General features: G+C 34.0%; 4 protein-coding genes across 6 annotated transcripts; 2 read left to right on the top strand and 2 right to left on the bottom strand.

The window, feature by feature from the left end:
- The first annotated feature begins 736 nt into the window (after positions 1–736).
- On the top strand, positions 737–1423 carry LOC129758354 (peptidyl-prolyl cis-trans isomerase FKBP2). Its single transcript, XM_055755862.1, has 2 exons — positions 737–1005; positions 1075–1423. Exons 1-2 carry the CDS (start codon positions 832–834, stop codon positions 1330–1332), a joined length of 432 nt encoding a protein of 143 aa, XP_055611837.1. The 5' UTR covers positions 737–831; the 3' UTR covers positions 1333–1423.
- On the bottom strand, positions 1393–2739 carry LOC129758353 (transcription initiation factor TFIID subunit 12). Of its 3 annotated transcripts, none has more exons than XM_055755859.1 (4): positions 2574–2739; positions 1993–2334; positions 1740–1932; positions 1393–1671 (listed from the first exon to the last, which is right to left on the bottom strand). In XM_055755859.1, exons 2-4 carry the CDS (start codon positions 2197–2199, stop codon positions 1544–1546), a joined length of 528 nt encoding a protein of 175 aa, XP_055611834.1. In that variant the 5' UTR covers positions 2200–2334; positions 2574–2739; the 3' UTR covers positions 1393–1543. The 3 variants fall into 3 exon arrangements, with proteins under 3 accessions (XP_055611834.1, XP_055611836.1, XP_055611835.1); XM_055755861.1 differs by having other exon boundaries at positions 1394–1671; positions 1993–2168; positions 2579–2737; XM_055755860.1 differs by having other exon boundaries at positions 1394–1671; positions 1993–2166; positions 2574–2735.
- Positions 2740–6863: 4124 nt separating this feature from the next.
- Positions 6864–8927, top strand: LOC129756852 (2-oxoisovalerate dehydrogenase subunit alpha, mitochondrial). Its single transcript, XM_055753882.1, has 2 exons — positions 6864–7176; positions 7244–8927. Exons 1-2 carry the CDS (start codon positions 7111–7113, stop codon positions 8483–8485), a joined length of 1308 nt encoding a protein of 435 aa, XP_055609857.1. The 5' UTR covers positions 6864–7110; the 3' UTR covers positions 8486–8927.
- LOC129756853 (acylphosphatase-2) lies at positions 8905–11538 on the bottom strand. Its single transcript, XM_055753884.1, has 4 exons — positions 11251–11538; positions 11169–11185; positions 10999–11108; positions 8905–9611 (listed from the first exon to the last, which is right to left on the bottom strand). Exons 1-4 carry the CDS (start codon positions 11495–11497, stop codon positions 9497–9499), a joined length of 489 nt encoding a protein of 162 aa, XP_055609859.1. The 5' UTR covers positions 11498–11538; the 3' UTR covers positions 8905–9496.
- Positions 11539–12303: the final 765 nt, after the last annotated feature.

The following is a 12303-nucleotide window of genomic DNA, read 5'->3' as shown; positions in this document are numbered from 1 at the left end:
GACAGAAATGTCGAAACTAAATTCAAAACAAAATTTGCAATTACATTAATTAAGATAATTACACAATTATTACACAAATTAAAAAAATTACAAAATTTACAAAAAATTAAACATAAATTTTAAAAATTACAAAAATGTTTTATCATTTTTGTAATTTTGGAAATATATGTAATTGATAAAACTTTAAAAAATAATGATTGTTACAATGACAAAAAAATAACAAAATAACAAAAATGACAAAAAGAAATTCCAAAAAGGACATAAATTATGAAATTTCAGAAAAACAAAAATGAAAAAAAAAATCAAAATATGCCAAGACAAAACCGACAAAAATGACTAAAATTACAGAAATGACGTTAATTTACGATTTGAAAAAATAACATTTCTGAGTGAGGAAGATAAATTTATATATCATTAGATTTTTGGAATTTTATTTTTTCTTTCATTTTTCTGATTATTTTTTTCATTTCGTTGTTAGGATATTTCAAAGTTTGTGATCTTATTTTTATTTTTTAATGTTGGCCTTTTTTTGACTTTTTTACTCAAGTAGCAGAATTACATATTTTTATAGTGGTACAAATATGTTTCTTTCAAAAATCAATACTTTTCATTTATAGTTTGGATTTTTTACCATCAACACGTTTTTCTTGTTATGCCCCTTCGTTAGGTTACTCCAGGCGAAATTACGAAAAAAATCAATCAGTTTTAACTTGGTTAGTTTTACTCAGTGTATCAACCTCAAAGTTTTTTCGTGTTCGGTAAAAAAAGGCTTCGCTCGCGTTCCGGCATTAATTACGTGTCCTTTAATTCGATTTTTTTTCCAAAAGGAAAATGAAATTCACTACCGGAAAGTCGTGGTCAGCTTTGCTTCTGTTGGCTCTGACGGTTTTGTGTGTTAGTTTGGTTTCCGCCGAAGAGAAAAAGCTCAAAATTGGGGTTAAAAAGAGGGTGGAAAATTGTACCGTCCGCACCAAGAAGGGCGATCTGGTGCACATGCACTACACGGTAAGCTTTTGGTTGGTACCGGGAGTTTAATCTGAAGTTTACGTTTGGTTTGAATTTTTCTTTTATTAGGGAACCCTTGAAGATGGAACCGAATTTGATAGTAGTATCCCGCGGGGAGATCCGCTGACTTTCACCTTGGGCATGGGCCAGGTAATTAAGGGATGGGACCAGGGACTGTTAAACATGTGCGAAGGAGAGAAACGCAAGCTTGTGATCCCCCCGGAACTGGGCTACGGAGAGCGTGGAGCCGGAGAAAAGATTCCCCCCAACTCGGTCCTCATCTTCGAGGTCGAGCTGGTCAAGATCGAGCGCAAGACGGAACTGTGAGAATCGTATTACCCATAAGTAAGCAGTAAGTAAAGTTGCCATCATTTCGCTAATCGAAAATAAATATATTTCAAATCGTCGGAATCACAAATCGGTTTGTTGTTGGTACTCTGTCAACTATTGTGAACGTTCTGTATTTTATTGGTAGAAAAATCAGTTTGGGGGACAAATTCAATTGGACTTGATTTGTTTGATACGAATTATGGAGAAGTTAATACTTTTTGATAGCCTTCCTGATAAGGGCCAGACGCTGCTTGTGGGCTTCCGTGACAGTCGCTCGCTTATAGGGTCGCAGTTCGTCTGTTCCGAAGCCGGGTATCCACATGTTCCAATTGCGTTCTGCAAGAAAAAGAAAAATATTAATTTTTTTTCTCTAAATCATATCTAAAAGATATATTTAAATATACCTAAATGTAGTTGAACATCGCGAACCTCAACTTTAGCGACTTTTCGGTGCTTGGCCAAAGCGCACGCCGAGTTGACTGTATTCTCGACGAAATCGTCGGCAATCTGCAGTAATAGCTCCTCTACTTCTTCGTCTAGTTGTTCGGTGGGGTCGATTTCTCGGACCAACTCTTGGAGCCGGGGTTTTGTGAGAATCTAGAAAAAAAAACTCATTTAATACCTGTTCAAAATAGAAATTTGAAAGCGAGTTCTCACCTGGGTGGCCAAATCGGGAGCAGAACTGCTGCTGGCCCCGGCAGCTGCTGATGACTTGGAGCTGTTAGAGCTGGCTGTCGCCCCGCCGGGAATGGCTGCTCCGGTGCCACCCGTAGTTCCGGCCAGTGGACTAGCCTGCGAAGGTGATGCCATCTCCGATCCGAAGTCCGTATTCTGATAATCAATATTATTGCCAGTTACGGACATTTTATGGTTTGGTTTTTAAGGAATTGTTTAATTTGGTTTTGGTAATGTGGTGGGAAATAAATGTTAAATATTGCAGCCCTCAGTATTGGACCAAGTGTGGGAGGAAATAAGCGAATGATGGTGCAAATTATAATCCTAGATAGTCAAGAAAAAAAGATGTTAGAAGATTGTGCTTATGTTAAGGGTAACATTTGACAAAAAAAACTAACGAATAATTTCGTCAATGGAAGCCCAAAATGAGCAATCCGGAATGGCCGAGGAGAAAAAGAAAATACTAAAATCTGACAATCGCAACAGGATTAAAACAGGGAAAACATATCCCCTAGGAAAAAAACACAGAAAGACACACAAAAAAAAGCAAAATTTCACTAAACCTCCTATTCTGATCCAATGAGGTCGCGTTCCGTAGCGTCACTGTGTTATACGATACCACCGGAGGAAGTACGTTCCACTTTCAATCCGATCTCGGAAACCGTCGTGTGTTTACGGATCGAAATGTTAAGTTTACTTTTTCTTTTCCTTCAAAATAATGCTATCAGCAGTGTGGCCAGCTCTGGTGTTTTTCCACAATTTTCGCTTGTTTTTTTATTTAATGTTTACCTAAATTGAGGGCATCCGCACCAATTAAATGCTTTTCATCAGGTAATATTTGAAGCGCTGCTGCATCTGTTAAATCTTCAAGAAATTCTTAATTAAAAAATATTCTATATAATGAATATCCCTGAAATTCAAATTTCTATGTTAAATGATTGAATGAATGACATAAATCACAACAATAGAAATTGAAAAAAAAATGATGGGAAAAAACTTAAATTACAATTTTTCAAATCTAAAAACTAACTCCTTCAAAATAAAAGATAAAATTGCAAAAATCACAAAACATACGAAAAATACAACAAATAACATGAGTGACAAATAACGATACTAATAACACTAGTTTACAAAATTTAAAAAAAATCGTGAACTTGATTAACTGACCAACATTTTTAATGTAAAATCGGGCGCTGAATCCGAAAATGAAATTCAAAAAAATCTCAGTAGAACCGTTTTTGAGTTATGCTCCAATTATGAAATTTTGGAAAAATTAAAAAAGTTTTTGTACTTAGATTAAAATATCTCGGACGGCATAACAGCAATTTGAAATCCCTCTTTTGCATATTGAAGGTGAATGAATTTTCTTTCGATCATCTGAACACTGTTTTTGAGTTTGACCAACAGTATTGTTGATATTAGTGACTTTATGAGAGAAAAAATTATAAAAAACTCATTTTTTAAGAGAAAATTTTGTTTCAACGAAAGTTTTAGACTCAATGGTAGCATTTAAAAAATCTGATTTTCTTTTGCGCTTGAAAATTTATTCAAAACAAAGATTTCAAGTGGTTATTTATCGAAATCGGTTAAAAATTGAAGAAGTTATGGCTACTTTACTATAACTGTAATTTTTGCAGTTTTTAATAATTTAACGAACCACAGTACACTTATTATAGTATAGGAAGAATAACACATGGTAAATCTCACTCGCTCCAAGTCAAAATTATTTATAAGCTTACCAGAAGGTCACATGCCAAGTTTCAGGAAGATCTGACCATAGGGAGGGGTTGCTTGAGTCTCAGACGTGAATAAATTTTTAATGTTTTCTGCCCGGGAGGAACAAAAAGTACTGGTTTTTCATCAATAACTTTTTTTCATCACTAGCCGATTGTTTTTTATGGTTGATTTTCTTAAAGCCTAAGTTAAGACAAATATTTCACCCGAAGACTGCAACACGATTGGACTTGAACTAAAAAAGTTATTGCAGTTCAAAGGCTGTAAATTTTGTCCAACACGCAATGAGTACTTTTTACTCATTGCGTTTTATACGAGAATTTTCGACCAAAATACAATCTTTGAACCGCAATAACTTTTCTGTTTCAAATCCAATCGAGTTACAGTCTTCGGGTGAAATATTTGTCTCAACTTAGGCTTTAATAAAATCAATCATAAAAAACAATCAGCTAGTGATGAGAGAAGTTATTGATGAAAAACCAGTATTTTTCGTTCCTTCCGGGCAAAATACCTCAAAATTTTATTCACGTCTGAGACTCAAGCAACCCCTCCCTATGGTCAGATCTTCCTGAAACTTGGCATGTGACCTTCTGGTAAGCTAATAAATAATTTTGACTTGGAGCGAGTGAGATTTATCATGTTTCATTCTTCCTATACTATGAAGAGTGTACTGCGGTTCGTTAAATTATGAAAAACTACAAAAAATACTATTATGGTAAAGTAGCCATAACTTCTTCAATTTTCAACCGATTTCGATTTATAACCACTTAAAATCTTTGTTTTGAATAAATTTTCAAGCGCAAAAGAAAATCAGATTTTTTAAATGCTACCATTGAGTCTAAAACTTTCGTTGAAACAAAATTTTCTCTTAAAAAATGCGTTTTTCATAATTTTTTCTCTCATAAAGTCACTAATATCAACAATACTGTTGGTCAAACTCAAAAACAGTGTTCAGATGATCGATAGAAAATTTGTTCACCTTCAATATGCAAAAGAGGGATTTCAAATTACTGTTATGCCGTCCGAGATATTTTAATCTAAGTACAAGAACTTTTTTAATTTTTTCGAAATTTCATATTTGGAGCATAACTCAAAAACGGTTCTACTGAGATTTTTTTGAATATCATTTTCAGATTCAGCGCCCGATTTCACATTAGAAATGACCTTCAGTTTACTGAGTTCAAAAATGCTGTAAACTAGTGTAACAGAAAAAATGACATAAATTTTGTCAAAAAAAAAATTAATAACAAAATTACAAAGAAATCACAAAACATAAAAATAGCATAAATAAAAAAAATATGAATGATAAAAGAAAACACAAAAATGTTCAAATAAAAAAAACGAAAATTCAAAAATTGCAAAATAAAAAAAAATGACAATTACGACAAAAGAGACATAAAAATTGAAGGTTATAAAATAAAAGGATTGAAATTTACTTAATTGGAATTTTTGACAAAAAATGATAAAAAGAATGAAATTCAAAATAATAAGTTACTAAATAAATAATAATAATAAGAATTTCCGAAGTTGCAAAAAGAGTAAAAACTACAAAAAAGGGAAAAATAACAAAAAAATATATAAACAATAAAAAAATTAGAACAATAGGTTTTTATAAATTAAAAAAAAAAGACAAAAAATTACAAAAAGTTCGTTACGGTGTCTGTAAAGAATGCTATACAGCCTTTAAGGAAACATCTAAAACCCCTTCACGCGCCAAAAACCAAGTGATGTTGTTCTCCGAAAATTTCCTCCTGTTCCATCTCCATCCATCCATCAAATAAAAACTGAAGTCAGTTGTTTTCGTTATTATTGAATGTTGATTTTTTAGATTTTTCTCCCATGGCAACAATCAACAAAAAAATTGACAGATATTTGGAAGAAATTTCTGACATATCTCTTAAAAGTTGCAAACAAGTGCTTTGCGCTACTTGGTGGTTCTGAAATAGTTCATTAGAAGGAGCTCAGCGAACTTTTGAATCCTTCTTGAAAAATGTCGCATGGGAAGCGCTTTGAAGTTCCGTATTCAGTATTTCTACCTTTCAAAAGGCGCTGGAAGTTCCAGAGTAACTTTTACGGAATATAGGTACATAGAAGTCGTTTTTTCAGCCAAATGGGAACTTAGGAGCGTCATGTTTAAAAAAGTACGCGACTTTCGGTTGCTTGGGTAGTAAAGTGTCACTAATAAAATTAAAAAAAAAAACAAATAATGATAAAATGACGAAATCAAATTTATAAAATAAAGAAAATGTGCTGGATGATAATCACAAAGAAAGAAAAAATATTATGGCAATGACATATATAACAAAATAATAAAATTGACAAAAATGATCAACATTCCAAAACTAACAAAAACGGTGAAAATAATAGAATAATTCTATTATTATTAACAAAAATTATAAAATTGACAAAAACACCGAAATTAACAAAACTGTTACCTACCAAAATACCTAACTAAAACTTCCAAAAAAATGATAAAAAAGATAAAAAAAACGAAAAAAAATAATAATAAAATTTAAAATGACATCACGAAATTGAAATTTAAATCAAAATTAAATTGCAAAAAAAAAAATGATAAAAAAGATAAAAAAAACGAAAAAAAATAATAATAAAATTTAAAATGACATCACGAAATTGAAATTTAAATCAAAATTACAAAAAAAAAAAACAGAAATTACAAAAAATGACAAAAAAAATAAAAATTTAAAAAGAAAGATGAAAATGCCAAAAATGACAGCAATTATTACTTGTGATAATTGACTAAAGGATCTAAATTAAAAAAAAAATACAAAGAAATGATTCAGAAGACTGAAATAATGAAACCAACAAAGTTGACAGAATCTACAAAATGAAAAAAATCAACTAAAAACAATGACAAAATTAACCAAATGACGTAAATTTTTTACAGCAATGATAAAAATGTCAAGAATCACAAAACTCTAAAAGCACAAAAATGAAAAATACCTATAATTTTGACATCCTCATTCAACATCATTCCATCCTAGATTTCAAAATTCCAATCGTTTTTGTATGGGACCGTTAAAAGCTGTTAAGGCATGAAAACAAACTCCCGAACCGTTCAAAGAAGTTTTTCAGAATTTACTCAGATGTCTCCACTATCGTCACTGTTAAAGCTAATTCGATTGGTTAAAATTTCTTCTTCTTAACATCGTGCATGCGTCTTTCTTATCATGTGCGCATCGAATACATGACAGAGCGACTTATTCGCGAGTAAATTCGTTCAACGCAGTTCATCAGCAGAGTGTTGTCAACAGGTGGTGATAATTGATCGGATCATTGACGTAACAATCAAGAAACAAGTTATTCTAAATTTTTCTAATTTTCTGGTCCTAAACTTGATAGACGAATATGTCGCTTTTACGTTCTGTAAGTCAATTAACCCGATTTATCGCAAGAAAGAATTTGGCCACGCGAGTAAGTATACCTAATGGGTTGCGGATAATTGATAGGGTGTAAAGTTGTTTTTTTTTCTTACACGCAGTGCTTGACAACCAGTATAAAGCCTGAATCTTCGAATACTTCCGGTGGTGACTTTGCCAAATTCCCGGGCGCACGAGCTGCGTTTGTATCTAAACCGTCGCTTTCATTGCCAGAACATGTAGAATCGATCCCCATCTACAGGGCCATGAATGCCGAAGGGATCGTGGAAGATTCCAGCCAAGATCCCAATCTTAGTCGGGAAACCGTGCAGAAGATGTTCCGGGATATGGTTCTGCTGAACACAATGGACAAGATTTTGTATGAATCCCAACGGCAGGGTCGTATCTCATTCTATATGACCAACTTCGGTGAGGAAGCCAGCCACATTGGGTCGGCTGCTGCCTTGAGTCCCGAAGACTGGGTATACGGTCAATACCGGGAGGCTGGAGTCCTTGTCTGGCGTGGATTCACCATATCGGACTTCATCAACCAGTGCTACGGCAATCAAGAGGACCTCGGCAAAGGTCGTCAGATGCCGGTGCACTATGGGTCTAGGAAATTGAATTTCGTAACAATTTCTTCGCCCTTGGCCACACAAATCCCGCAGGCCGTCGGTGCAGCGTATGCCTTTAAGAGAGAGCCGAAAAACGACCGTTGTGTGGTAACATACTTCGGGGAAGGTGCGGCATCCGAAGGCGATGCCCATGCAGCTTTTAATTTTGCCGCCACTCTGGATTGCCCGGTGATCTTGTTCTGTCGTAACAATGGTTTCGCAATTTCGACGCCCTCCAAAGAACAATATCGAGGTGACGGAATTGCGGGTCGAGCAGCTGGCTATGGAATTGCAGCAATTCGTTTCGACGGAACGGATGTGTTTGCCGTTTACAATGCCACAAAACTGGCGCGTGAATACGTACTCAAGAATAACAAACCAATCGTTATGGAAGCGATGGCTTATCGCATTGGCCATCATTCGACCTCCGATGATAGTACCGCATACAGACCGGCCGAAGAGCTTGAAATCTGGAACACGGTTGAGCATCCGCTGAACAAATTGAAGAACTACATGAAGAACCGTGAATGGTTCAACGAGGAAGAGGAGGAGAAGTACGTGAAAGCCGTGCGGAAACAGGTGCTGGCCCAGATTAACCAATCGGAAAAGATTCCGAAGCCGGATTGGCGCGAGTGCTTCCAGGATGTGTACCATGAAATGCCGCAACATCTGAAGGAACAGCTGAAGCAGATGGAGGACCATGTCGAAAAACACAAGGAACACTACCCCTTGAAGGATTTTAAAAACTAATTTTACCGAACTTTAAACACTTGTTATTTGGAAGGATCGTGTACGGGTCACGTGCGAAACTTGTGTTTTTTTTTTCAAACAATTTTAGAACTCAGACTGTGTTTTTTCAAGAGTTAAATGTAACTAAATATTTTAAATTTGTGATACATTCTACATACAATGCATTCTACTTCATAATTCGATACGATTTGAAATGAATTTTGCTTTTTTGTATTTCTAAAGGAAGTTGCCATAACGCCAAAGTAAGCACGTTATCCGTACACTCTTCTGGTACAAAACAAAATGCATTTATTATCTTTTAGCACATAACAGAGAACAGTTCTCGATTCATGATGTCTTCCGAAAAGAGATAAATAAAACAATAATGTTGTAAAACAGCATTAAGTTTTCTCAAACGAACAAAAATTATACTATACACATACAGTAAAAAAGTTGTATTTATTAGAAAGAAATTTGTGTTTCTAAAAATTTACACAAGCAAACTTTTATAATGATTAACTCTAAGAAGAGAAAAAACGGCACTGCTGATTTTTATGTATTGTATTTTGTAACCTAAACAAAATCAAACGAACTTAGAAATGTGTCGATGAAAGACATGGACTTTGTATAATTAAGAATTTGTTCTAAATTTTTAGTTGTCGCGAGTCATTCCATAGTTGATTCGAATAGTAGATTCAATTATCCTTCAACCAGCTAAGACTGTTCACTAGGGACTAATAAGGTGGTCACGACACCCGATTCCCATCAGAAAAAGTTCAACTGGGTTTGTACCACTTCTAGATTTCACCGTTCTCAGCTAATTTAAGGAGCATGTGTAGTTGCTCCATTTTTTTTTCTATAAATTACAAGGAGAAACACAATATGAAGCAATTTAATTGTGTCTTCATGAGTTTCTAAAGAATTGCTATTCAAATATAATGTTTCTTTGAATCTGTAATAAATATTAGAATCTAAAGTATCTGTTAATCCAATGTTTCACCTTCTTGGGAAAATATAGGTTGCAATCGATATCTAACGTTTTATGGCAAAATCGTTAAAACTATACTTGGTTATTTCTTTGCTAGGTCCAAAAACAGCCTTGTCGATTCGACTCGTTGGGCTACCCTTGGTCTTCAGCCAATGTTTCCTGCAAGGATATAGAAGAATTCAGAAAAATAAACAATTTAAACAATTACTTAAACTGCCGCTATTCGCAAGACTGTCCCATATGCATTTTCGTCATTTTTCAGTTTATCTCAAAAATCGTTCAAATACAGTTAGTTCTTCAATTTAGACTAAAAACTTTCATAACTTTGTTCTCAACATATGTGAAAAAAATACCAAGTCATGCCTGTCCCATATGAAATATACCCGCAAAGCTGTCCCATATGTATATTTTTACAGAATGCTTTAAATTTGTCCCTCTAATTTACGTTAATTTTACAAATATTCATGCAATGTGTGCAACAAAATCAACATTCATTGAAATTGCGAAAGTTAAACTAGATAAATCAGTACAGTGAAGTCAAAAATAACAATTTCCATAGTTTTTACAAGCTAAATTTAGCCTAATGGGTAAATTCCACCAAACTGTTTTTCAGTTTCGCATGAGGCTTATTGAATTCTTCGTTGTAAAACATGGAAAATATTCAGATACAAAGCCATATTTTTTTGGGTTTTTGTCATGCTGTTATTTGCTGCTTGAACTTTCATAAAATCTATGAACCAAAATACGCGTACCTGGTAGCACACGCGTAGGTCGTGTTGTATTGATTTTTCTCATTAAATATTTGCAGCCAAGATGCTTCGCTTTTATTGTAGATTGTGTTTCTAAAAAGAATATTGACCGAAAAACTTTCCAAAAGATGAAGGTAAAGGTTGTTTTTACATGGAACGTTGTTATTCATTGTTTTTTAGACCTTCTCAATTCTTACGATAAACTTACTTTATCTTTATCTAAATATGTCAGAAGCATGATTTCAAACTTATTTTTATCAGTAAAGTGAATAATACACCGTAGATAGAGAGAATCAAATGATCGACTGACAAAAGAAAAGCCAAATATGGGACAGCCTTGCGGGTACATTTAATTCGCATGCGGAATATACTCGCAAGGCTGTCCCATCATTATTTTCTCCTCTGCATCAACAACTTCCAAAGCAAAACTACATTGGACGAAATTATACAACAATTATCTTAATATCTGTGAAGAAAGAAATAGAAAAGGTAAAGTTTCAACCGAGAAATCCACGAAAGTTTATAAAAATCTTTAAAGCCGTTTTTCTCGGTTCGTTGTTTTTGCATATGGGACAGACTTGCCGGCAGCGGCAGTAAACTACTTACGGCGCGTTCGTAAATTGATTTTTTTGGGTGATGCATCAGTCGATTGATTTGTTTGGTAGATGTCAAATCACTTTCCATATGCTTTTGCATACGTTTGTTTGGAATTTACGAACGCCAGCATCGATAAAAAAAATCACTTCGATAGAAAAAATCAATTTACGAACACGCCGTTAGTTGATATGGGCACTCACATTTCTTCAACGGGTTTCTCATCTCCCTCGATTTGCCCTTTCACGGTACCATCCCGAGTATTCATGCACCATCCACGCAAACCTAGGGCAACCGCTTGTTTTTGCGTGTGCTAAAATCATATACCAATTAGGTTTAATTTCACTGCTGCCAATATGTGCTAATTTTATACCTTTCTAAAGAACACTCCTGCAAAAAAGGGCTCACTTTATTTATATAACTTTTTACAATTATTTAGAACCAAAGGTACATACCTTGGACAATGCCGAAAACTTCGAAATCGCAGGCGACCAATTTTGTGGCCATTTTCGGGAGTCGCTCGCCGGAAATTGATGTTACTTCTGTTGCTGCTTGTAGCGCATCAGCTGTTCCCGAGCAACGACCGATGTTTGCGTTTGGTTGTTGTGTCGTCGTTTCGCAGGTGGTTACTGTGGTTGTTGTTTCTAGTAGCGACGGTATTAGAAATAAAAATAGGGGAAATTTAATCCAAGTAACCATCATTGAAATGGGCAAATGATTCGGCGGGGCGCCTGAATCGTAATTTGTGGGGTAGGAAGGGGTAAGAGTTCGTACGTAGAATGTGAGAAAGAAAATCATTAATTTATTTAAATATGTACATTCTGGGCATTTTTTTTGATTTTATTTCTTTTATTTTTGTCATGTTAATTTGTGTAATTTATGAGATTGTGATTTTTTTTTTCGGTTTTAAATTTTATAAGACTCTTTTGTCCAAATGTTTTCACCAAAACTGAAAACCAAAATTTAAAACCAAACGTACTGGACATCAGATGTTCCTGCATGAAGCATGACGGATTTGCTAACAGTAGAAACTTAGACTGAATCAATTGAACACAAACAAGTTGGCAAACCTTTAAAAGGACACAACAATATCCTTTTTAGTGGTCATACGGTAATACTATTTTAGGAATGATTGTACTGGGGTTAATAGGATAAATTCTTACGTTAATTGTTATTTTAATTATTTTTGATAATTTTGAAATTTTAAACCATCTTATTACTTTTTTTTTCATTCTTGGCATTGGTGATTTTCGCCATTTTCGTTGTTGTTTTTAAGATCTTTATATGTAATTTTGGAAATTTATGTGATTTATAAGATTTCTGTCAATTTTATTTGTCATGAGAATAATACGAAATTTTATAATTTTTGGTTGTTAAAAAATTATTGCTGACATTTATGATTTTTTACTTATATTAAAAATCGTAAATTTCTGAAATGAATTTTATTATAATAAACCTACATATTTTTTGTTGACTTATAATAAAATTGGTTTGAAACGATGTGTGAG

Source organism: Uranotaenia lowii, chromosome 3 (genome assembly GCF_029784155.1).
Source record: "Uranotaenia lowii strain MFRU-FL chromosome 3, ASM2978415v1, whole genome shotgun sequence".
Lineage (NCBI taxonomy): Eukaryota > Metazoa > Arthropoda > Insecta > Diptera > Culicidae > Uranotaenia > Uranotaenia lowii.
Note: the sequence above shows the minus strand (reverse complement) of the source record. Positions and strands in the feature narration are given on the sequence as shown.

Excerpts from the sequence above, each read along its gene's own strand:
- LOC129758354 (XM_055755862.1), top strand. The coding sequence starts at position 832 with ATGAAATTCACTACCGGAAAGTCGTGGTCAGCTTTGCTTCTGTTGGCT. Across the intron at positions 1,006-1,074 it reads TGGTGCACATGCACTACACG|GGAACCCTTGAAGATGGAAC; the intron begins GTAAGCTTTTGG and ends TTCTTTTATTAG.
- LOC129758353 (XM_055755859.1), bottom strand. The coding sequence starts at position 2,199 with ATGTCCGTAACTGGCAATAATATTGATTATCAGAATACGGACTTCGGA. Across the intron at positions 1,933-1,992 it reads CTCCCGATTTGGCCACCCAG|ATTCTCACAAAACCCCGGCT; the intron begins GTGAGAACTCGC and ends TTTTTTTTCTAG. Across the intron at positions 1,672-1,739 it reads CGATGTTCAACTACATTTAG|AACGCAATTGGAACATGTGG; the intron begins GTATATTTAAAT and ends TTTTTCTTGCAG.
- LOC129756852 (XM_055753882.1), top strand. The coding sequence starts at position 7,111 with ATGTCGCTTTTACGTTCTGTAAGTCAATTAACCCGATTTATCGCAAGA. Across the intron at positions 7,177-7,243 it reads GAAAGAATTTGGCCACGCGA|TGCTTGACAACCAGTATAAA; the intron begins GTAAGTATACCT and ends TCTTACACGCAG.
- LOC129756853 (XM_055753884.1), bottom strand. The coding sequence starts at position 11,497 with ATGATGGTTACTTGGATTAAATTTCCCCTATTTTTATTTCTAATACCG. Across the intron at positions 9,612-10,998 it reads GAGAAACCCGTTGAAGAAAT|GAAACATTGGCTGAAGACCA; the intron begins GTGAGTGCCCAT and ends ATATCCTTGCAG.